The sequence below is a fragment of the Mobula birostris genome, chromosome 18 (genome assembly GCF_030028105.1).
Source record: "Mobula birostris isolate sMobBir1 chromosome 18, sMobBir1.hap1, whole genome shotgun sequence".
In the NCBI taxonomy this organism is placed as follows: domain Eukaryota; kingdom Metazoa; phylum Chordata; class Chondrichthyes; order Myliobatiformes; family Myliobatidae; genus Mobula; species Mobula birostris.
This window is the reverse complement of record NC_092387.1, coordinates 43,678,057-43,704,905: the sequence shown is the minus strand read 5'-3', so window position 1 is coordinate 43,704,905 and position 26,849 is coordinate 43,678,057. Positions and strand designations below refer to the sequence as shown.

At 38.6% G+C, this 26,849-nt stretch overlaps 1 protein-coding gene across 3 annotated transcripts in view; it reads left to right on the top strand.

Annotated features, from left to right (window-relative positions):
• The window catches only part of ccser2a (coiled-coil serine-rich protein 2a), a 736,576-nt gene that overhangs the window by 521,227 nt on the left and 188,500 nt on the right, over nt 1–26,849 (top strand). For all 3 annotated transcript variants that reach the window (XR_011889642.1, XM_072282572.1, XM_072282573.1), the window contains exon 8: nt 9,911–9,997. Coding sequence is in view for 2 of the 3 variants with exons in the window: in XM_072282572.1 (XP_072138673.1) it covers nt 9,911–9,997 (87 nt within the window). In the remaining variant the exon portion in view is untranslated. The remainder of the gene's footprint in view (nt 1–9,910; nt 9,998–26,849) is intronic.

Below are 26,849 nucleotides of genomic sequence, written 5' to 3'. Positions count from 1 at the left end.
GAGAACAAGTATAGAATATTATCACGATATTCTGACCATTATTCATTCCTCAGAAAACACTATTCATTCATATCCACTGGTCTTTCATCCCAGTACACTTTATTAGATTTAGGTCTATGCCCACTTTGTACGAAACAGCTTCAAAAATGCTGTATTTGCTTTGAATTACTCTGGATCATCCTAAGGACAAAGAACATGGTGAACAGCTGCTTCATTCTTTCCTGTAGACATTTTTTAAAACAAGCTAAGAACTATGTTTAGGCCATCATTTTGCAATATGGCCCTGCTGTAATGTGCATGCTGCCCAAGTAAAGCACCCTGAGCCTGGATGCTATATCCTGACTCCTGTGTTCTGTTGAGTGGAGTTTGGCTTAATGCTGAATTGTGTACTTCCTATTTCACATACAAGGAGAGCAGGATGAACTATTTGATTTTAAGGCACGTATAATATTGCTACAGAGTCACTGAATTTCTGCATGTACTGTTTGTTTCATGTTCTCATCTTCACTTTCAGGTGCTGTGAGACTAGATCTATCATATTTTTCAAAAAGCTAACAGTAATATTAAATAAAACAAAATGAAATTTCTCCAAGTATTGTGATTTTATATGAACTAGATTTTCACTATAGGTAGATAACTGAATGCAGATCAGCCATCCTTAGTCTGAAAGCTTTCATCATTCTGATCACTATCCTTAAACCACTCTAGAAGATTGAAGAAATTTAAAATAAAATTCATTTCCAGTTTTTATGCAATTTTGTAAGATGGAATACCTGGTGGCAAATAGAATTTCTATGCCGTGTGAAAAAAACAATTGTAATGAAGTAAATATTTTTTCAAAGCTGTCTACAGAGTGTTGTTTAAATTATAGTTCTGGAAGATTGTGAATCAACACAATGTAATAATCTAGAAAGTACGTTGACACCTTCCAGTGAACTTTTAAAGATTCATGCTGTTACTCCTGAACCCTTGTCTTGTGAATAGAAACGATTGCTCACATTCTCGCCTTTCTTCATGGTTAATCATGAACACTCCGAAGCTCTGAGACCAGTTCCATTACTTTTTTCATAAGGCCGAACTTTCATATTACATGGAACAAAATGAAGCTTCCAGAGATGGTGTCTGCCATTTTAATTTGTAAATATTTTATCAATACAGTAAAAATCATACAAGTTTAAGACTTGTGCTGTGAAAAGTAACCTGATTGGATTTTATGGCTTTGTATTAGAATTAGATTTAGATTATGAGGACACTCAGTCCTCATTTATTGTCATTTAGAAATGCATGCATTAAAAAATGATACAACGTTCCTCCAGATTGATATCACAGGAAAACACAGGACAAACCAAGACTAAAACTGACAAAACCACATAATTATAACATATAGTTACAACAGTGCAAAGCAATACTGTAATTTGATAAAGAGCAGACCATGGGCATGATAAAAAAAAGTATCAAAGTCCCGATAGACTCATCATCTCACGCAAGAGGCAGAAGGGAGGAACTCTCCCTGCCATGAACCTCCAAGCGCCGCCAACTTGCCGATGCAGCACCATTGGAAGCACCCAATCGCAGCGGACTCTGAGTCCGTCCGAAAACTTTGAGCCTCTGACCAGCCCCTCCAACACAGCCTCCCGAGCACCATCCTCTGCCGAGCGCTTCGACCCCGCCCCGGCCGCTGAGCAACATGCAAAACCAAGGACTCGGGGCCTTCTGTGGAGATTCTGGACCACACAGTAGCAGCAGCAGCGAAGCAGGCATTTCAGAAGTTTCACCAGATGTTCCTCTGTGCTCTCGTGTCCATCTCCATCAAATCAGAATTATGCACGACACCCTACTTGACAAATAACAGACATCACCACCGGAGTGGCCGCTGCGAGCTGCGTTGTGCCGCCATCTTTTCCTCCATTTTATTGAATTTTCATTTTTGCTTAATTATATTAAAACAGATATCTTGCTATTGTACTTCTGTTCAAAGGCCAAGGTTACCTTTTACTGATACATTTCAGTTATCCATACAATGAAAGCATTACAGTACTTAATGTGTCTTGCAGCATCTTTTTAATCTTTAAAATATTGATCTTTTAAAAGAACACTTGAAAGGGTTTACATTTTGGGCATTAACTTTCCATTTAAAATCTAATGAAGAATCTCCACTCAAAGTATTTACCTTGTCATTCCAATTGATTTTGAAATCTTTTGTGATTTTCAAAGATTTTTGCTTGGTATCAGATAGCAATAGCAATATTTACATTGTTCTTATTTTTATCACTGAGCCACCTCGAGCATAAGCAGTTTTCCTCAAATTTGATTAACATGAGTGTGGAATAAATGACGTGCAAAATTGAAGTGTCATTTTATCAATTCAGTCATCCTATTTTCTTCCCTTATTATTATTTTTTTTATTCCTTTTGGCATTTATATAAGCAATGCACAGGATATTCATTCATTCATTGTTGTACAAGAGTTCTAAAAATTTGGTAATCTTACAAATAATCAGTACTGGTCAATTGTATGATCACAAGAGTGCTGATATTATTTGGGCTTAAATATTGAGAAAAATTGGTCAACAATAGAGGATATGTAATCAATGTTACTGCTGACTAGAATATTAGGTACATGATTGAAAATATGAAATAGAAGCAAAGATAATCTATTTTCCCCTCATGCGTGTTATCACCATTCAATAATTTATATGGTTGATCTTTTATCTTAGTGACAATAAATCATAACCTTGATTCTTCTGATGTCCAAAAATCTCTTCATTTTTACTTGATGTATTCAGTAATTAAGCCTTCACACCTGCCTTCAATCTAGATTTGCAATGCGCAAGGAGAAATTTCCTCTCTTAGTACTGAACAGCTGGTCTTTTATTTTGAGACTGTGATTATGATTCTCAGTACCCCAGCAGAACAAATATCATCACTGCATGTTTCTTTAAGCACCAAAGTTGTTCTGTATATTTCAGTGAAATTAGCTCTTGTGCTTCTAAGTTAGAAAATACAGAGCAGAAGATATATATTTCTCCTCATTGAACATGCTGTTCGGTACTAAGAGAGGAAATTTCTTCTCCTTGAGCATTGCAAATCTGTGGTAATCCAATGCAGCTGTTAACTTTGTACTTCCTGTTTTGGGCACAGTACGTAAATGCAATTATGAAGAATGTACAACAGCACCTCTACTTAGAATTCTGCAAAGATTTGGCATGACATCTAATACTATGACAAACTTCTGTGGATGTGTAGTAGAGAGTATATTGACTGTTTGCATCACAGCCTGTTACGTAAACACCAATGCCCTTGAATGGAAAATCTTACAAAAGCTGGTGGATATGGCCCAGTCCATCAAGGGTAAAGGCCTCCACTCCATTGAGCACAGCTACACAAAGCACTGTAGCAGGAAAGTAGCATCCATCATCAACCCCACCCCCCATCCCACCCCGGCCCCCCATCATCCAGGTCATGCTGTCTTCTTGCGGCTGCCATCAGGAAGAAGACAAAGGAGCCTCAGGGCTCATACTACCAGGTTCAGGAACAGTTGTTACCCCTCAACCATCAGGCTCTTGAATCAGTGAAGATAACTTCATTAAGCTTCATTTGCCCCAACACTGGACTGTTCCCACACCTATGGATCACTTTCAAGGACTGTTCATATCATATTCTCAATATTTGTTGCTTATTTACTTTATTATCATTATCATTTCTTTTATTTTCTTTTGTATTTGCACAGTTTGCTGTCTCTTGCACATTGGTTGTCTTGTCCATTCTGTTGGCTCCAGTTTTTAATTGATCCTGTGAAGCACACTCTCAGCGATTCAGGAACAGCCTGTTCCCCTCTACCATCCGATTCCTGAATGGACATTGAAGCTTTGGACACTACCTCACTTTTTTTTTAATAGACAGTATTTCTGTTTTTGCACATTTTTAAAAAATCTATTCAATACACGCAGTTGATTTACTTGTTTATTAATTATTATGTGTTATTTTATTTACTATTTTTTCTCTCTCTGCTAGATTATGTATTGCATTGAACTGCTGCTGCTAAGTTAACAAATTTCATGTCACATAATAAACCTGATTCTGATATTATGGTTCTTGAATTTACTGAGTATACCTACAAGGAAATGAATTTCAGGGTTGTAAATAGTGAAATATTTGTACTTTGATGGCACATTGACTGGTTACATCAGATGGTTGACACATTGCAGGATACCCATTTTCTGTTTGCACATGTAATCTAGGTTTAACAGAATGCAGTCATGAAATGCTACTTTTTGTGAGACATTATAGATGGAATTAAACAAAATGAAATCATCAGCTAATATTCCAACTTGTGACCTTGTAATATAACAAAATAATTGTTGAAGACAGTTGGATATGATATGCCACTCTAAGGAAATTTAGTGGCATTATCATTGAGCTGAACTGAAATTTTGTGTTAAGTTATGATTCAAAGCGGAAGTTGAGTTTATTGTCAAATGCATAGATGAAATGAAAAACTTGCTTGCAGCAACATTACAGGCACATAGCATCATACAAGCAGCATTAAAACAAAGTAATATAAACTATAAACATGAACTAAACATACATTATACATGATTTTTACAAGAAAACATAAATAGATCAAAAAAGTGCAAGAGACCAAAGAGGTCATAGTATTGGTAAACTGTAGTAATTAGGGTTTTGCCAGTTAATTCAAAAAACAAACAGTTAAAGGGAAGTTGTTGTTTTAGAATCTGCTGGTGTGGGTCTTCAGGTTTCTATGCCTCCTGCTTGATGGTAGCTGCAAAAAGATGGCATGTCCAGATGGTCAGAATCCTGGATGTTCCCTCTTTGAGATTCTACTAGTGGTGAGGAGGGATGTGCTGGTGAGGTATTGGGCAGAGTCTACTACTCTCAGTAGTCTCTTATCTTCCTGCCTTTTGGAATTGGTGTATCAGGCCATGATCCAACCAGTCAGGATACTTTCAACAGTAAACCTGTACATTTGTAGTGTCTTTTCAATCTTTGGAACGTTTTTCACCTTAATTCCAATTAACTTCTCCATTGATTGCAACATCAAAAAATTTGAAGCTCTTGCCATAAAGATGGTGAGAGCTTCGAGTTCTTAGGTGTAAATATTACCAACAATTTTGCTTGATCCAGCCATGATATTGCTGTGGCCAAAAAAAGCTTACCAATGCCTCTACTTCCTTACAAAGCTAAGGAAATTTGGCATGTTCTTGATAATTCTTACCAATTGTTATAGATGCACTTCAGAATGTATTGTATTCAGATGCATCACACCTTGTCATGCAACTACTTTGCCCAATACATCAAGAAATTGCAGAGAATTTAGAATATAGACCAGTTCATCAAATAAACTAACCTCCATGGACCCCTCCCATTCCAATCATTCTCTCTACTCCCCTCTCTTATCAGGCAGAAGATACAAAAGCCTGAATGCATGAACTACCAGGCTCAAGAATAGCTTCCATCCAACTGTTAACAGATACTTGAACAGGTCTCTTATATTCAAAAAGATGAACTCTTGAACTGCCATTCTACCTTGTCGTGGACCTTGTACTGTATTTGTCTATCTGAACTGCACCTTAGAACATAGAACAAGACAGCAGAGGACCAAGCCCTTTAGCCCACAATGTTGTGCGGTTAATTATACTTAATGTCTTTTGTCTGCACATGGTCCACATCCTGCCATTCTCTACATATTCGTGTGCCAGTCTATGAACCTCTTAAATGCCTGTTTCAATCACAATCCCTGACAATGTGTTCCATGCACCTACCACACTCTGTGTAACAAAAACAATTTGATGCACACATCTCCTTTGAACTTACCTTAACCTTACTCCACTACCGTACACTTACTCCATTACCTTACATGAATGACCCTGAGGAAAAGACGCTGGCTATCCACTGGAATTTCCACTCACTGGAATTTAGAAGAATACAGGGGGATCACATTGAAATCTACCGAATGTTGAAAGGACAAGATAGGGTGGAAGTGGAGAGGATGTTTCCTATGGTGGGGGTATCCAGAACTAGAGGGCACAGCCTCAAAATTGAGGGGCAACCCTTCAGAACAGAGATGAAGAGGAATTTTTTTGTAGCCAGAGAGTAGTAAATCTGTGGAATGCTCTGCCTCAGTCTGCAGTGGAGGCCAAGTCTGTGGGTATATTTAAGGTGGAAGTTGATCATTTCCTGATTGGTCAGGGCATCAAAGGATATGGCAAGAAGGCAGGTGTATGGGGTTGAGAGGGATCCGGGATCAGCCATGATGAAATGGAGGAGCAGACTCGATGGGCTGAATGGCTTAATTCTGCTCCTATGTCTTATGGTCTTATAGTCTTATCCACTCTATCTATGCCTCCCATAATTTTATAGATTTCCATCAGGTTTGCCCTCAGTCTCCACCACTCTATGAAAATGACCCCAGTTTGTTCAATTTCTTATAGCACATCTTCTAATTCAAGCAGTGTCCCAGTACACCTCTTTTGAACTCTCACCATATGCTCCACATCCTCCTGTAATGGGGCAACCAGGAATTAGTGCAATACTCCATATGTGGCCTGACCAGACTTTTTATAAAGTTGCAAGATAATAGAGTCATCATGTTTAATTTAAAAAAAAACAAAACAATAAAAAATGCTGCCACTTGCTATAGATTTCAGTATATGACTGTATCCTTTATTATATGTTTATGTATATTTACAGTATTCCTACTAAGGAGAGAAATTTTCTTTGTCAGTGTGATTTGAGTGATAGAAATGAGTCTTTGGTTTGACTGACAAAGCTCTACTATTTATATAGAGAAGAGATAAACCAGATTAATTTATTCTGCCACAGAAATTATATTTAGACATGCTTCAGAGTCATGGTGAAGCTTCACTTCAGAACTTAGCTCTTGTTCATTAGATCATAGCTGACTCCTAATGAATAAGTAATGAGTCATAATCTTATTCCAGGAATGAAAATATATTGAGCACTTCAAAGCTGATAAATTGGAGGTTGACACATTAAGTTTCAACATGTTGGGAAGAAAATAGATCAATCACTGAACCCAAATGTGTGATTATTCATATAAATATAATCTTAAAAAGTTAAATAGTTACTTGAATCTGATAGTGGTTAGGAAAGTGAATTGTGAGCGGGATACAGAGTTTGTAAGGTCTGTGGGCATGTTAAGCTTGTGGGCAAGCATGTGGCAGATGAAAAATAAAGTGGATAAATATGAGATTATATATTTTGCTAGGAAGAATAAAAACAAAAATCAGGACTAAAGTAAATTGGTAAATCTATTATTGTCATATAGATCGAGGTACAGTTTGCATGCCATCCATACAGATCACGCCATTACAATATTGCATTGAGGGTAGTACAAGAGAAAACAGTAACTTTGTTTATCACTAATATTTGCACCATATTTTAATCAACACTTCCTGATCTTTTATCCCAAACCAAAACCACACATCATTCTGCTTACTTATTTACTCATTGTCCAGTGACAGTTGAATCATGTTCGATTCAGTTGAGGACACCTACCCTAGTTTTACTGAACAAATGCAGAATCTTAATCAGTTGCTTCCCTGGGCAGTGGTCTCTGGAATTAAATAACTTTTCCAATTTGTCATGTCAGTAATGTTCTACCTTTATGGCCCCAATTTGATATTGGGGTCATTTACCTGTCAAGAATCTGAAAAGCGGATGATTTATTTTGAATTCAAAATTAGTGTTTAGTTTTTGAAAAGCTTTTAAGACCAGTTTTCTATGAAATTTTTGAGTTTCTCTAGAGCCATACCATGTGGCCATCAATGTTTCAGGCTTGATTTTGCACTAGTAATCGACTTTGGACGAGCTCTTCATGCAAGCATTATAGAAACTTTATATATTCTGTCTTTATTTGACCCTTTTATGTAAAATGAACAGATTATAGACTGCAGATGTCTGAAATTGTAATGTTATACTAATATCTCCCTTCATTAAAAGGCTTTGAACCAACAATTGATGTTAATTTACTGTGGTTAGAGTAAGAGTAATTGATACTTGTGGCTTAGCATTAATGATTACATTTATTTTGTTTTGACTTTTAAACATTAGCTTCTAACTAGAATGTTTTTTTAATGTACCCTCCGGATTTATTAAAATATTCTGATATAGTACAAGAGGTGAACTGAATTCATACCTTTGGAGATAATCCTGAGCTTAGATCAAAATATCTGCTTTCCACCTTAATTTTACTAAACTAAAAACTGCATTTGCAGAAAAGAAGGGTTTATGATCTCCCTTTATGATCAAATTTAACCTTGTGAAATGGAGACAAAGGACTGAGAGGAGGGAAGGAGAAGATGGCGGCGCGATGCAGTGCGCGCGGCCGCTCCAAATTGATATCGTATTTGTTAAATAGGGGCAGTGCACAATCCTGATATGATGGAGGTGGAAGTGAGAAGCACAGAGGAACATCTGAAGAAACTTCTGAAATGCCTGCTTTGCTGCCGCTGCTACTGTGCGACCGAGAATCTCCGGAGCAGGAAGGCCCCAAATCCTCGGCTTTGCCTGTTGCCGGGGCCAGGGTCGAAGCGCTCGGCAGAGATGGTGCTCGGTGCTCAGTGTCGGGGGACTGGTTGGAGGCTCGAAGTTTTCGGACGGACTCAGAGTCGGACTGTGGTCGGGTGCTTCCAGGATGCTGCATCGGCAAGTTTGTGACGCTGGAAGCCCATGGCAGGGAGAGTTTCTCCCTTCAACCGTCTGCGTGAGATGATGGGACTTTCGAGAGACTTTGAGACTTTTTTTTTTTTACCATGCCCATGGTCTGTTCTTCATCAAATTACGGTATTGCTTTGCAGTGTTGTAACTATATGTTATAATTATGTGGTTTTTGTCAGTTTTTTTTTAGTCTTGGTTTGTCTTGTGTTTCTGTGATATCATTCTGGAGGAACAAATTGTATCATTTCTTAATGCATGCATTACTAAATGATGATAAAAGAGGATAGCGTGTCCTCATAATCTAATCTAATCTAACATGCTGAAATCCTTAGCAAAAGCATGTCAACTGCTCATTTCTCTCTGCACAGGCTGCCTGACCTGCTGAATTCCTTCAGCATTGTGTGTTTTTACTCCTGTGAATTGCTACTTGATGTACCGTTTTTAAAATTAAGTTCTATGCAATCTTTCAGCTAAGCTACTTAAACAATGGAGAGCTATACAATTCAGTTCATGATCATCCTAGGTTTAAAATCTTCAGCCTATAACACATTATTTTTTCAGATAGGATGGTAAAAGCTTGAAATGAATCATTTTCTCATATTGTTTGGGAGGGTAAATTAACATTAAATCCCTCTCCTGGAAATGTGTACAATTAGCTATTGGGGCAGATTTGCTAATCCTGAGATCATTGAATTTAATCAAGTAAAAAGCCAGGCCTTGAAGGTCATTTTTCCAATACATTCCAATGGTGCTGTACTTGCGAAAGATTTTCAGTATACAGAATTTCCAACAAAAGCCTGTGAATCCTCTGGAAGTATAGGACACCACTGTCAAGTGGAGCAAGGCACAGAAACTCATTATCACAGGTGGAACATGACACCTTCTGCTAAAGCCAGTGCTGCACTGGCAAAGAATCCTGTTGCTAGGACGGAAGATCTGACACATTTAATGTTTGTGTATGTCGATGTGTTTATATACATGCTCACATACACTAGACAAATTTACCCATTTCTGGTATTACAAATGCTGAAAGCAATGTGCTTGCTCATCTATTTCTGTCTTGGTACAATCGATGTGTTAAGAATTGGAAAATTGATTTCCTAGATCAAGGCATATTCATATCAAACATATAATCTTGCTGTGCATGCTTTTATTACCTTTACCTTTGTGCGTAACTTGTCTCAACCACTAATTCTCTTCTTATTTTTCAGAATGGTGATGGTTCCTCAGTAAATGATTTGATAGCTGTAGTCTCACCAACACAGGAACAAGCTGAGGCTATAAACTCTACAGATAAGGTAAATTGTTCACCTTTTTTTCCCCCATATGTTTAGTATTAGAATTATATTTAAACATAATTCCGATTGATAGACTATCATTGAAAATGCATCAGGAAAAAATATCCTCACATGTTAAATTTAAGCTTATATAGCATATTTCGGCACAATTAATAATTATGTGGCTCATAAGATTTTGCTGCACTGACACTATTCTTTTGATTTATTTGTCTCCAAATACTGTTTATTAAATGCTCCTCAAAAAGATAACACTCTTTCAATAAGTTGTCTAGCTAAAATCTTCATAAACTGAGAGCATCTTTATTCTGACCTGTAGGGAAAATTTGCCAAGATCAATCATGGTCATGGAAAGACCTTGATTGCCAACGTTATATGACATAGCACATAATAAATGAATGATAAGATAAATAGTTTAAGTGTAATGTGTATTCAAGTTTTTCTTGTGTTTTTTATATTCATATTCACATTGTCTTATCTACATGATACAAGAGCAAGATCTGGTTGTCAGCGCTCTAACTTCATGATTGAATGGTGGAGCAGATTTGATGGGCTGAATGGCCTAATTTGTTCCTATGTCTTATGGTCTTATACTTTTGTTGAAAGTTCAAAGTAAAATTTATTATCAGAATACATACATAGCACCACATACAACCCTGAGATTCTTTTACTGTAGGCATGCTTAGCAAATCTATCTATAGAACTGTAAACTGTAAAATCAGGAACAGTAAACAACTGTGCAAATGAAGATATAGATAAGTAGCTATAAATAATGAGCATGAAATACCAATATTACCGAGTCCTTAAATGTGCATAGCTATCCCCTTTTGTTCAAGAGCCTGGTTGAGAGGTAGTAACTCTTCATGAACCTGGTGGTGCGAGTCCTGAGGCACCTGTACCTTCGACCTGATGGCAGCAGTGAGAAAAGAGCATTGCCTGGGTAGTGAGGATCTTTGATAATGGATGCTGCTTTTCTACGGCAATGTTTCATGTAGATGTGCTCAATGGTTAGGAGGGTTTTACCTGTGATGTACTGGGCTGAATGCACTACCTTTTGTAGGATTCTCCACTCAGAGGCGTTGGTGTTCCCATACCAGGTTGTAATGCAGCTAGTCAGCACACTTTCTACCACACATCTATAGAAGTTTGCCGAGGTTCTGTGTAAGAATGATAATTATTGCGTATTGATTATACTTTGGAAGTGGAGTTTCATTGATGTTTTCAGTGAACACAGGGATGGAATTATCATGACAATATGTGCAAGACCCTCTTGAACCACATAGAATTTAAGGAGTTACAATAAATGGTAATAAAGCCTAATAGTGACAAAATAAAGAGTTTTGACCTGAAAGGTTGACTGTCTTTTTCCCTTCACAGATTCTGTCTGACCTGCTGAGTTCCTCAGCACTTTCTTTGTTGCTAACAATATACCACCTCAAATTTATAACCCCTTTACCTCAGTAGAAATCATACTTTTTGTTTTGATTGGACCCTTGCATTCCACGTCCCGTTCACTGACAAAATTTAGGAATGTTACTTCTCGTAGTATAACCCACTCAATCTTTTTCATTGGAGGCTCATCCAGAAGATTTAAGATGCATGGAGTCCATGGTGAATTGGTTGTTTGGATTCAGAACCAGCTTGCTCATTGAAAACAAAGAATAGTAGTCAATGGGATTTATTCTAGCTGGAGGTCTGTGACCAGTAGTGTTCCACAGGGATTCATACTGGGATCTCTACCGTTTGTGATACACGTATAAATGACCTGGATGAAAATGTAGATGGGTGAGTTGGTAAACTTGTAGATGATAGAAAGATTTGTAATGCTTTTGATAGCATAGAAGTCTGGCAAAGGATACAGCAGGATATAGATCAGTTAGAAATATAGGCAGAGATATAAGAGGTGCTGTTTAATCTGGCCAAGCGTGAAGGATTGCACTTTGGGAGATCAAATGTAAAGAGGCGGTACACTGTTAATTGAAAGACTCTTAACAGTCTTGCCATTAACAGTGTTGATGTGCAGAGGGATCTTGAGGTCCATGCCCATAGCTCCCTGAAAGTGGCTACACATGTTAATGGGATGGCAAAGAAGACAAAGAAGAAGAATATCTTTATTGTCATTGTTGTGGAGCAATGAAACACAGTTTAGCAGCTCAACGTTTTGCAGCATGAGAAAGAATATATACATAAAATAAACTCTAAAACCTCAGGAGTGCAGTCCAAAATTAATAATCTATGGACGGGGGGGGGGGGGGTAGGACTATTGCACACCTGCCATTCCTGGAAGTGTGATGCATTTAGCTGCTGCCATCTTAGGAGGGGGGCAGGAGAAGGGAAAGGGGTGTTATACATTTCACTGCTTGTGGGTAGAAGCTGTTAAGGAGTCTCTTTGTTTTCGTCCTTAATGCTCTGTATCTCTTCCCAGAAGGTAGAGGGGAAAACAGGTGATGTCCAGGATGAGTGGGATCCTTTGAAATACAAGTAGCCTTCTTTTGAAGTCTGCCAGTATAAATGTCTCTGAGGGAGGGTAATGTTGTGCCAATAACCCGCTCTGCTACCCTCACCACCCACTGCAAGTCCTTCCTGTTCTGTTCTGTGCAGCTGGCAAACCACACTGCACAGCAATACATCAGGACATATAGCATGTCTGCTTTTATAAGTTGAGGAGCTGAGTTCAAAACTCAGGAAACCATGTTGCACCATTATAAACCTTTTTAGGCTGTATATGGAGCATTGTATTCAGCTCTGGCCACTCCATTATAGAAAAGAAGTCGAGGCTTTGGAGAGGGTACTGAAGAAGTTTATCAGGACACTGCCTATATTAGAGAGCATGTGCAGTAAGCAAAAATTGGACAAATTGGGATTTTTTTTTTGGATCAGTTGAGGCTGATAGGAGAGTTGATAGGGGTTTATGAAGATTATGAGAGCCATAGATAGAGGAGATATCTTTTCCCAAGATTGAAATGTCTAATACCAGAGGGCATTCATTTGAGTTGAGGGGATAAGTTCAAAGGAGATGTATGAGGGAGGTTTTTTTTAACACAGAGAATAGTGGCTGCCTGGGAATAGTGGAGGAGGCAAATATGCCAGAGGCATTCAAGGGGCTCTTTGGAAGACACATGGATATGCAGGAAATGGATATTGTGTAGACAAATGGGGTAAGCTTAATTGGGCATTTGATTACCAATTTAGTTAGTTCAGCATAACATTGTGGGCCATAGAACATGTTTCTGTGCTGAACTGTTCTATGTTTTTCCATCAATAATTGAAACTGCATTTTAGTTATGTAAGTATTATTTACACATGCAGGTTATATTGTAAAATGAGCATTGATTGATTATGAATAGAGATAGAAATTGCTGCTCGGGCAGTTTCCTTGATGAGAGAAATAAAGTCTCAGAATTTAGAAAAGTTGGCCTGCAATGAAGTAACTTGCAGATTGTGCAGTGTCATATGTACAAACGTAGGGAGCACAGTGAGTGCTAGGAGTTCTTTATTTCAGATTCTTCTTGGACCTAAACATAGACTTGACGACCATGCACATTTTGGTGTCTTGACAGATGTTATTGATACAATATCCTCTTTTTGGGTTAACTGAAGGTATCACTTCTGTGACTGTCTTCGGTAATGTTTTTTAACAACTCTTCAGCCCTTTAGTGACATAGTCATTTTCTCATTCCTCCTCACTATCCCCTTTGGATTTGCATTGATATAAGTGGTTGACTTGAAAATGTGTATAATAAGAGTATTATTTGAACCATGTATTTCTACATTTTATCTAATTCTCCATTTTCTCATATCTGCCCTGCTTAGTGGTGTTAAGTTTTCATGTGATCTGAACATTTTATGTTCAGAACAAGTGTTGAGGTATTTGCTTTATTTTATCTTTATTTCCTTCCTGATTCGGCTGAAGCAGACTAGGGCATGCATGCTAAGTCTTCTCAGTGGAGTGCAACTGTCAATCTGCAACTCAGAAGAGAATCTGCAATTGATCACTTCATATTTGACACCTTTATGTTTTTTGTTACTCCATATGCTGATCTCTCCATTTAGGTCCAGATGTGGAACAAAAATTTATCCCAAACACGAGGAAATCTGCAGATGCGTTCACCAGCAACTTTTATGTGTGTTGCTAAAAATTTATCCCAATTTGTTTTATAAACAATTTAAAGTGAACACCGTGCATACCAGAATCCAGAGCTAGTCAGGTTTGATCTCACTCTAAAGCATCAATTCATTAGGTTTTCCTAATCCACAGACTGGCGTTGGATTCCATGGCAGGATGCACTCTTGCACTGTCACTGAATGTTTTATGTATGACCTTCATCAGTAGAAAGATGTCCATATTTATCTCATAGTAGACATGCTAAATGGCTGCATGGTCCACTTCTATATTTGGAGTAGTATCCTTAGTTTTCGTAATCTGTAGTTTGTACAATGGATAAGGCTACCATCTATTGTTTTTAAGTTAACAATTCCCAAATGTGAAGTTCCTCTATTAGTCTTGATTGTAATTCTTTGCGTATAATTCATTTGTGATCTGATTTAATGTTTTGTAGTCCAATTTAACTAGTGCACATATGATGAAGATTCAAGAGATTAGCTTTATTTTTACTTTTTTTATTTAGAGATACAGCATGGAACAGGCCCTTCCAGCCCAAATGAGCCACGCCGCCCATCAGCTCACCTACTTAAACCTAGCCTAGTCACAGGACAATTTACAATGACCAATTAGCCTACCAACTAATATGTGTTTGGAATATAGGGTAAAACCCATGTATTCACAAGGAGGACGTACAAACTTCTTAAGGTGGCATCAGAATTGAACTCTGAACTCCGGCATCCCGAGCTTTAATAATGTCACACTAACTGCTACACTATCATGCCCATTTGTCATATATACATCAAAACATTGAAACATACAGTGAAATGCATCAAATTAAATTGAATCAGATGGTGGCCTGCAATAATTTGGATGACAACTTCAACTGCTTTTCCTTTTGTCATCATCCCTTTCACTCTTTCACTATCTATTAAAACTTACTTTATCTTTTAACTCTCCACAATGTTGGTGCAGTTTATTGGCCTTGAATATTAACTCTATCCCCATAGCAGCTGCCTGATGTACTGCACATTACGAGCATTTTCTCTTTGTTACAGATTACAGCATCTGTAGAGTTTTGCTTTTGCATTATTTGCACTTGGTTTCAAAGGTTTATGGAAGAGGGTTATCAATTAATACATTCATTTCCATCTGAGTCTTTCATTACGGCATTGAAACCCATAACTGATTATACAGTTCGTAACTTGTATCGCTGCTATTGACAATACACCAGAATTCAGAAATGTTTTATAATCTTCATTGCTAGACATTATATACAGGTGTCCCCCGCTTTTCGAACGTTTGCTTTATGAAACCTCACTGTTATGTAAGACCTACATTAGTTACCTGTATTCACTAACAGGAGGTGTTTTCACTGTTATGAAAAAAGGCAGCAGGTGAAAAAAGCAGCGCGCGCCCCGAGCAGCCACTCTCCCCCGGATTCGGAACGGCATTCTAGCTGGCATTGCTTAAACACGTGCCTGTGAGCAGCCGTTTGCAAGATGAGTTCTAAGGCATCAGAAAAGCCTGAAAGAGCTCATAAGGGTGTTACACTTAGCGGAAAACTAGACATAATTAAGCGTTTTGATCGTGGTGAACGAAGTAAGGACAAGGTGAGTTTGGCTTGTGGAAGCTGACAAAGATGATGTGGAAGAGGTTTTGGCATCTCATGACCAAGAGCTGATAGATGAAGAGCTGATGCAATTGGAAGAGGAAAGGATAACAATCAAAACCGAATGCAGTAGCAAATGGACAAAAAGTGAAGTCGTCCAGGAACAGAACGTGAAGCAGCTGCGTGAGATTTTCGCTGCAATGATAAAGTACGACTTTAATTTTGAAAGGGTACGTCGGTTTAGGGCATATTTGTAGGATGGTTTGAGTGCTTACAAAGAACTGTATGATCTAAAAATGCGCAGGCTAAGCAGTCAAGCATACTGTCGTTTTTCAAGCTTTCGACATCAGCCACAGCAGACGACGAACCTCGACCTTCGACATCGAGACAGGCAGACATAGGAGAAGATGACCTGCCTGCCCTGATGGAAACAGATGATACCCCAGTGTTCCACCACTCCAACCCCCGGGCCGCTGACAGATACCGATCTGCGGAGAATGCAGCGGTAGCCAGGAGGCACCCAGCACATCTTTAAGAAGAAAAGTCGAAACAAACAAGCTAATTAATTAGGTGCTGCCCGGAACGTAAATGTTGGCCCTGGTCTGATCCAATCTGGGCCGACATTTACGTGCCGGGAGGCACTTAATTAATTAGCTTGTTCGTTTCGGCTTTTTTTCTTAAAGATGTACTGGGTGTGTCCCGGCTACCGCTGGACCACTGCATGCTTCGCGGATCGGTATCGGGTCGCTGCCTGGAGGGTGGGGGCCACTGCACCACCCCAGCCTCTGACAACTCAGCCTAACACCATCATCAGTGTGCTCGGCGCTGTCTTCCCAATTCCCGTAAGGGATACTACACTGTACATACATTATTTCTACTTTATTTTGGCTGTGTATTTTTACATGTTATTTGGTATGATTTGGCAGCTTCATAGCTTAAAGGTTACTGGAGAGCGCTTGCGTGAGATTTTTGCTACGGAGAACAGTGCGGCAATGATTGTGGAAATATATTTCTACTTTATATAGGATGTGTATTGTGATGAAAAACCAAGTTATCAGAAGATTGATGCTAATGAGAGAGCTAAGTGAGACAATGGAGCAGAATTCAGAAATGTTAATGAGAGACGAGAGAGATTAACGAAAAGAGACACAGTTCCGAGTATTGTCAGACCGGTTGCTTTGAACCTGAACTGTTTGAAGTTTGATGGACAGGCGATACCCCAGCAGGGGGATAAAAGGAACAGGTTCGCTAAGGCAAGACAGACACCACGAGATAACGAGACCCTGGAAGTGCGATGTGCCCCCACAGGTTGGTGGGAGTTTTGGAGGTCTGGTTGCGGGACCGACCATAGACGCACAGGGTGAAAAGGTATGATCGGCGGGAACCTGGTGTGTGTGTCCGCCCTTGCCTGGGTGCCGGGTTCACCGCGGAAGGACGATCGTATCCAGAACGGAGGGGTCACAGTCGGTGACCTCAGAAGACATTAAAAAAGGGGCTCGCCCAGAAGCTAACTGCGGAGAACATCAAGGTCTGTCTGAATTCGATTTGTATATCATCCTTCTCTCTCTCTCTCTCTCTCTCTCCAACGGCACAACAGCGATTGCTGCGAACTGTACTCAGCTGAACTGAACTCTGCGTCACTTGAGACTGATCATTTTACCCCTAGACTGCGATAGAGCTTGATTGATTCCTATTATCCTAGTTTTGTGTACATGTGTGTTCTATCATTGCTAACCTGTTGCATTTATATCCTTATGATTAGAGTACTGTGTTACTTATTTCTTTAATAAAACTTTCTTAGTTAGTCCCAGTAATCCAGACTCCAACTAAGTGGTCCATCTCTGCTGGTTTGGCAACCCAGTTACGGGGTACGTAACAGTATTCACCATATCATTCCTGCTTTTACTATATGTTACTATTACTTTAGGTTTTATGTGTTACTTGGCATGATTTGGTGGGTTATTTTTGGGTCTGCGAACACTCACAAATTTTTCCCATATAAGTTAATGGTAACTGCTTTTTCGCTTTACGACATTCCGGCTTACGAACCATTTCATAGGAACGCTCTACCTTCAGATAGCGGGGGAAACCTGTATTAATTTCTTATTGCCTGTGTTTTGAATCAATTAATTTCTGAGGATTAATTGCTACAGTGAGATTATTAAAATCTTCTGCCATACTAATGTATTTTCATTACAAATGTATTGTCATGTCTCAACGGGATTTGCTTTACCTCCTCTTCTCAGAAGATGTTTTTGTCTTGTTATTCTATGCCAGTTCATCTATATTGATTTCCACTTGCTTGTCCGTTTTGTTCCTGTTTAGCCTCTACTCACCAGATGTGGTCATTCTTTTACCAAGCTGCTTCCCACATATGTCATGTTTCTTTCTTCCAATGTTCCATTCTACTTTCTTCAACTTTTGAGGCAAAACTAGCACTAGATGCCATCAATACAGCTCACCTCACATTCTTGAATTACCTTCTTAAAAAGTTTCACCTCAAAGTTTTCACTTACATTAAATATCCATAATCTCTATAAGTGGAATCTGCAATTTCCTAAAGATTTTTCTTGCTGATTCAAAATGCATAGTCTTAATCTGATCCATAGTGTATCCTTAGTCCTGATGCAGGATCTCAACCATTCTTTTACCTTCACAGGTACTGCTTGTCCCACTGAGCATCTCCATCACTTTGTTTTTTATTCCAAATTCCATAATGTGTAGTCTCTTCAGCGTACTTATACCTTTGTGTGCAATACCCTTAATTGCAGGATTATTTTCCATCACAATGTTTTTAAACTTTGTCAACCTTCTCCAAATTGCTACCATGCAAATACCCATTCATCTTACGTTATGTCCCTTTTAATTCTCATATTCATAAAGGCAAACAACATGAAACAGGCATTTTATCCCCCTGAGTCAATGTTGACCATTAACCATGCATTTATAATAATCCCACATCGATCCTTTTTTTTTATTCACCTTCTGCTTTCATCAGCTCCCCTTTCTCTGCCCCCCCCCAACATATATATCGACACTCTAGGGCAATTTACAGTGGCCAGTTAAACAATCAGCTGGCACACCTTTATGATGTGAGAAGAAACCATAGCACCCAGAGGAAGCCCACATGATCACAAGCCGAATGTGCAGAGTCCATTTAGGTAGACCCAAGGTTACTGAGTCAAATCACAAACGAGAGAAAATCCGCAGATGCTGGAAATCCAAGCAACATACCCAAAATGCTGGAGGAATTCAGTATGCCAGGCTTTTTCAGTATGAAAAAGACTCTTCATCAGGACTGGAGAAGAAAAATGATGAATCACAGTTAGAAGGGGAGATAGAAGAGTTCGAAGCATAAGGTCACAGTGAGTCAGTAGTTCTTCCAGCTGTGACCTTGTGCAGTCCTTAAGTCCTCATACTTTAGCTTAACATCAGCTCATCAAAGGTTACTTTGGGATGTTTTACTATATTGTGGATACTAAAAAGATGGCACAGTGGCAGGACAAATAGTGCTGCCCTACAGCTCCTTTGACCCAGATTCAATACTGAACTCAATTTGCATGTTCTCTCTGTGATTGCTTGAGTTCTCCTTGGGTATCTGGGTTTTCTTCCACATCCCAAATTACCTCTGAATGTAGGTAAGTGAGAAAAAAACTTAAAGGGGAGTTGACGGGTATATTTGAGAAAAGAAATTGCTCAAATTCATGAAATGTGAAGGGAAATGGGACTGATGGAGGCCAGCGCAGACCAAATGGCCACCTCCTGCATTATAAGTAAATAGAAATAGTTGAGCAATATGTTCCATGATTTAAGTCACCATGCACATTTGCATTCTTGAATGATTCCACAAATAGAATCCTTGATGTTAATCACAGCTTTCCTTTTCAATTAACAATTCTTTGAAGCAGCCAGCTCAAAATTATAGTTAGCATACAGGGAGCATAATTGGGGTGCATTAATTTATTAGCAACTAACTGAGTTAAATGAAAATTGTAAATTGTTGTCCAGAAGGTCCTTACGATAAAATTTCTTCTGTTTCATGAAATAATTATTTGAAAGGATCATAATGGATTCTTTGGGGCAAAATAGAGGCAAAAGAGGCATCATTGGGAACGTGAATCAAAAATATAATTGGGCACTAAATTGGCAGGAGGAATCTTCATGTGAGGTGTGTGTGTAGTGTATATATGTATGTGTGTGTGTGTGTGGGGTGTACATATGAGAGAGTGAGATTGGGTGCTTTGGGTGAGATTGGGTGCATTCTTGTTTTATTTATAAGTTTTCTGTTTGAGCTGGTTGTTTTTTTTAATCTCTCAATGAACTAGTCTCAGTCCTCCAGTTATGTGCTCTGGTAGTCTGATGTGCTTCCCTTTGTTGACAGCTTCATTTTTTTAGATCAGTAATCTGGAGACCTCTTTGGTGTCTTCATCACTCAGTGCATCACCATAGCAACAATTGCTTGGGTGTGAGTCAGGGTCTTTTCTCACTTTAGCTATTCTCTATAGATTTTGAAAGTCACAATTATCTATACACATTCTGACTCAATATGTACATCCTTATATTTATAGATGTTAAACCTACTTATTAATCATCTTTAGGTGTTATCTTCAAAGCTTTATTTTTAGTGTGCACATGCAATGTAATTGGATCAAATAAGATTTAAGACAGGCAATTCAGTCACTAGAATGTAAATGCAATACTTGATCTCGAATCTTAACTAGAGCTTGTGTTGAATTGCAATATCAGCTCTGTCCAACCCACTAGCCTGAGAATCCATTGGTGCCTGATGCTCTTGGTGCTGTTTACATTTTAGTGAGTTCTGGCAATGTTTAAATGCCTTTGCATATTATACATTGAAGTTGCTTTTATATGAAGTGCTTTTCTCTGTTAAAAATGCTATACAGATGTAAATTATTATTGTTAAATTGAGCTTGTTTCCATTTGGACTCTGACTCCCAGTATTTACAGTTGTGAATCTTGTTTACATTTCCCAGTGGAAGATTTGTAGACTTTGAAAGATTATGTCTGTGAATTTACTAGAAGGAAGCCAGGTTTATGGACCTATGCCTCTGAGATCCAGTTGGAATCAACAGTCCCATGTAATTGAGCTAAAACAAAGCAAAAATATATCTTTGGCGAATGTGATAGGAATTTTAGTGCAAAAAATGTCTTACTGCTCATGGCCTCAGCGACTGGAAAAAATGCAACTTATATATTTTTTTTATCAAAATAAACATTACTCATGATAAAAAATTTACAAGAATAAATGGTACAATGCCTCTTCTTTCATTCTTTCACAGTCAATGCATTAGGTAGTGTTCTATTTCATTCCTTAAAACTAATAGGATTGTTGCTACTCTTGTAGTTCCCCTGGGATGGTATACTACTACAATAATTGAGGGACTTGATCACACAACCCACCCCCTCCCTGCCCTGCTGTGAAAGAACCCTGTTCTGTGAACGCACCCACGAAGCCTTTTGTGAGAGTTTTTAAGATTGCATCTAGCCAGGCGGTCTATCCCATTAGGTCCTTTGCAAAGAAATTCATTTTCATTTAAAAGTATCCCTCAGGACAAACAGATACAGCTTCACTTAGAAGTATCCTTCCGGACACAAGTTGTAGGATCTTGCTAGCAACATTCGGTTGTTGACTTCCTTTTCAGTTTGCAGACCAAGAGACTGGGGTGCATCACAGAGTACTATCTTCCTATTGAGGTTTTGTATGGAAAAGCACAATATGAAGACGATGAGTGACTCATTCCTACAGCACAAACAATATGTGATGATGCTGAAATTCTTGCTGTCCATGATGTGGTGGTCTCTTCTGCAATTAATTTAGTTACAAATTTAGTTCTTATCACAAAATGCTACTTAAATATTTTAATCTAAATTATTCATTATACCACATTGGGAAAAATGGATAACTGATGTGTGTTATATCTAATTAGCAAAAATAAATTCATTAAGTGAGAGTTTTGCTGTTAGCTCAAGAACTATGAAAATTGTCTTTCTGAAAATTGAGGATGTAATTGTAACACAGCAAAGGACTGCATTTTAATCTGTTATGCCAATTAGATTCAACTTGCATTCTCTAATTGAATTCATTAAAACATTCACTTACCCTTTAGTTTAAGTATCTCACAAAGTGTGAAAAACAAATGGATAATTATACACAGAACAACAAATAAATAAACTATGTCATTTAGAATTCATTTGAATATTCTAATTAGTTTTGTATTTTCTTCCACATGAAAGGCAATCTGAAGTGGCATGCATTTTTTTAAAATCACAGTGCATTAAAATGGTCTAAGGACTGTTTTCTTTGTTCTAGCTGGATTATTTATGTTTAACCTGTAAAATGATGTTCTTTGTGGATGTTGCTGTTTTGTGGCGCAGTGTATTGCAATGCATAATAATAAAAAAGCTATGTTATTTGTTTAACATTTTAAAAAAATTATATGTCAAAACATTTGTTAAAACCTTTCAGCATAAAGTCTGATAAAATAAAAAGACGCCACTTGATTGATCCCTACATCTTAATCTAATCTTTTATGGATAGAATAAAATTAGCAACAAATTGAAGCAACCCTTTCGTTGTAGTTTTGTTCTGTTATCTGCCACAGAGTTGGACCCCTTTGGGTTGGAGACACTATAATAAAGAAAAGGAATGATCTCATTTGTAAGACCACAAGTTTGTATTGAAGAAAACTGCCCTAGATGTCCAGAGATGCTTTCTACCAAGGAATTATGAGCTATTTATTGTGGTCCTATTGGGTATCTTGTCAATAGTGTTACCATAATTTAAATAATGATGAAGGGGAGTGGCATGAGAATGATGAGCTACATGAACATTTTGACAGTTCAAAGTAAATTTATTTATCAAAGTACATATATGTCACCATATACAACCCTAAGATTCATTTTCTTGCAGGCATACTCAATAAATTCATAATAGAATCTGTGAAAGATTGCACTAACTTGGGCATTCAGCCAATGTGCAAAAGACAGCAAACTGCAAATGCAAAAAGAAAGAAATAATAATAATAAATAAACAAGCAATAAATAATGAGTACGTGAGATGAAGAGTACCTGAAAGTTAGTCCATAGATTGTGGAAACACAACAATGATGGGGCAAATGAAGCCAAGTGAAGCCAACCCCCTGGCTCATGAACCTGACAGCTGAGGGGGAATAACTGTTCCTGAACCTAGTGGTTAGTGGTGTGAGTTTTGAGGAATGTGAAAGGTATGCTATTCTTAGTCCTGTTTCTATTAAAGTGGTTAACAAATCATTCAAGTTGGAGAAAAACAATGAAGAAAATAAAGAAAGGAGAGCTTGCAGTGAAGGGAAGTAGGAAATAGATGGAAAGGACCAAGATGTGGAATTCCCAATGTATTTGGAGCAAATGATGCCAATTGGAAAACCAGCTGCTTATTTAATAGCTTGTCTAAGGCAATGCAAACCTTAAAGATTTAAATTTATTTAACGATTAAATTTATTTGTCACACGTACATTGAAACATACAGTGAAATGCATTGTTTGTATTAATGACCAACACAGTCTGAGGATATACTGAGGGCAACAGTGTGTCACCATGCTTTTGGCACCAATATAGCATGTCCCCAACTTGTTAACTCAAACCCTTACATCTTTTGAATGTGGAAGGAAACCAGAGCACCTGGAAAAAAACCATGCACTGAAGGACAGAACGTACAAAATCCTTACAGATGGTGGTGGGAATTGAACCCAATCTTACAGCTGGTACCGTAAAGTATTGCACTAACCGCTACATTATTGTGCCATCCATCCATTGCATTATATTTTGCATTAACAGTAAAGTTTCCATTTTGTGCCTATTTCTCGTTTCTCATTTTTCTTTTTATATTCCATAAAATCTTCATTGCTCCAGACCTTCTATGGGAGGAAAATGTTTAAAGTGATATTACTCATGAGAATGACAAGTCTGTCTTGATGCAAGTTTTCTAACTAAGGCTATTGATGCTGTATTTTTGGTACAGTTCAATTACTATTGGCCTTTTGGGACTGAATGTTAGATTAGCATTCTCTCCAGGGATTCTATCTAATTGGAGTAAATTAACCAATTTAGAATTACTCAGGAAAAATCAAATATTCTATGGTCAGTAGCGAGCAAACATCATTCAAACTCCATGAGAATATAAATAGGCATCCTTATTAGTAATGTCACTCAAATAATGAACTTTGATTTTTTTGGTTAGTCTATAATATGTAAACAGAGCAGATGTTTTCTGCACAATTTGACAGCAGAAAGACAATGTAGCATAGTGCCACCCTTAGTATATATCTACTGGATATTGATTGGACATAAACCACTTTCTATGCATTTATTGAGCAATGGGCACATTAGGAGAGAAATACATTGCTGTACAGATTAGTCAGAAATCTGTCTCTGGTGTGTAAGAGAGTATAAGATCTGGCTCTTGACAGATGAAATCAATTGGATGAAGCTCATTCACATTTGATTATCTGAATCTCAGAAATATATAGAAGTGAAAGGAAAGAATTGTGATGTGCTAGTGCTGGGTTTCCAAGCATAGCATTCACTATTCTAATCTTCTTATATCAGGCACCAGCAGAGAAGGGCACTGATCAGTTCAGTCACAAACAAAAGAAAATCAGCAGATGCTGGAAATCCAAGTAACACATACAAAATGATGGAGGAATTCAGGCCAGGGAGCATCTATGGAAAATAATATAGTCGATGTTTCGGGCCGAGACCCTTGATCAGGGCTGGAGAAAAGAGATGAGGAGTCAGAGTTAGAAGGTGGGGGAGGGGAGGAAGGAGCATCAGGTGATAGGTGAAATCAGCAGGGGTTGAAGAGAATAGTTAGGAAGATGATTGATGAAAGAGATACAGGATTGGAGAAAGAGGAATCTGATAGGTGAGGACAGAAGGCCATAAAAAAAAGAAAAGGGGGAGGAGCACCAGAGGGACGTGATGGGCAGATAAGGTGAGAGAGGGAAACAAAGGTTGGAGGCTACCTAGATGGAATACCCAACTTGAGTGTGGTCTCATCGCAACAAGTAGAGGAGGCCATGGACTGAGATATTGGAGTGGGAAGTGAAATTAAAATGGATGGCCACTGGGAGATCCTGCTTTTTCTGGCAGACGGAGTGTAGGTGCTTGGTAAAGTGGTCTCCCAATCTGACCAGATCTCACTGATATACAGGGGGCCACATTGGAAGCACTGGATACAGTTGACTCACAAGTGAAATGTTGCCTCAGCTGGAAGGACTGTTTAGGGCCTGGAATGGTAGTGAGGGAGGAGGTGTAGAGGCAGGTGTAGCACTTGTTCCACTTGCAAAGATAAGTGCCGAGAGGGAGATCAGTGGGGAGGAATGAATGGACATGGGAGTCGCATAGGGAGCGATCCCTGCAGAAAGCAGAAAGTGGGGAAGAGGGAAAGATATACTTAGTGGGTTCACGTTGGAGATGGCAGAGGTTACGGAGAATTTTCTGCTGGACGTAGAGGCTGGTGGAGTGATAGGTGAGGACAAGAGGAACCCTATCCCTGGTGGTATGGCAGGAGGATGGGTCGAGGGCAGTTGTGTGCGAAATGGAAGAGATGCAGCAAAGGGCAGCATTGATAGTGAAGGAAAGGGAGCCTCTTTCTTTGAAGAAGGAGGACACCACCTTCGTTGTGGGAGGAAAAGCCTCATCCTGAGAGCAGATGCAGTGGAGATGGAGAAATTGAAAGAAGGGGGAGATGGCATTTTTATAAGTAACATACGGGAAGAGATATAGTTGAGGTAGATGTGAGAGTCCATGGGTTTGTAATAGACATTAGTAGATAAGCTGTCTCCAGGGATGGAGACAGAGATATCAGGAAAGGGAAGGGAGATATCGAAAATGGACCAGGTAAATTTGAGGGCGGAATGGAAGTTGGAGGCAAAATTGATTAAGTTGATGAGCTCCGCATGGGTACAGGGAGCCGCACCAATGTAGTCGTCGATGTAGCATAAGTAGGGGAGTGACACCAGTGCGGGCTTGGAACGTGAACTGTTCCACGTAGCCGACAAAAAGGCAGGCATAGATGGGACCCATGTGAGTATCCGTGGCTACACCTTTTGTTTGAAGGAAGTTGGAAGAGCCAAAGGAAAAATTATTGACAGTGAGGACAATTTCCGCCAGATAGCGGAGGATGATGGTGGAGGGGAACTGGCTGGGTCTGGTGTCCAGAAGGAAACAGAGAGCTTTGAGGCCTTCCTGGGGGAGGATGGAGGTGTATAGGGACTGGGCATCCATAGTGAAAATAAGATGCTCGGAGCCAGGGAACTTGAAATCATTGAAAAGATCATGATCAGTACCGAACAGGTTGTAGGTTGGTGAGTGATAATGACCGAAGGTTGCACTGTTTAATTTTCCCTATGTGAAGGAATTCCACAGCAATTTCCACCATTAAAGCAAATTTGATTCAGAATTTGACAGTGGTTAATTATTCAGTATTTACTGTATTTTTTCTTACCCATGCAGAAAAAGCAAGCAAGATAGTTATTAATATGATTAAAAATGATATTGTTCTCTTTGGATCAGAGGGCTTTGCAAGGTGATAAGACAGATGTGTTTGAAATCATAAAGGGCTTAGACACTTTAGAATATAGAAAGAAGCTTTCCATATAAAGAGATTCAAGAGCAAGCGAGCATAGAATGAAAGTGATTAGTAAAAGGGTGAAAAATGGAAATACTTTTATGGAAGCTCATTAAACTCTGGAGTGCTAATATAGGCAGGTTTGTTTGGAGGGAGCTGGATAAGTATCTGAAAGGAAAGAATTTGAAGCACAAATAGGAGAGGGTAGAGTACCAGGAATAAGGAGTTTGCTTTTATTTCAAGCTGATGTTGTCACAGCAGGCAGGATGTCCTCCTTTCATGCTACCGCCCACTTTTTATTGCCCATCACAATTGCTGTAAAGGTGATTGAAAATCAGTCAGGCACTATACACATGAAATTAGATTAGATCATATGGAGTTCATGATGTATCTAGTGAAAGCCAATTTTATGGCTGCCATTGTGGCTCAAGTTATTGGTTCAATGTATTAGATCACCACAGAATATCATTCAGCAATTTTCTAATGCCTTATATTGTTGGTATAGTATATTTTA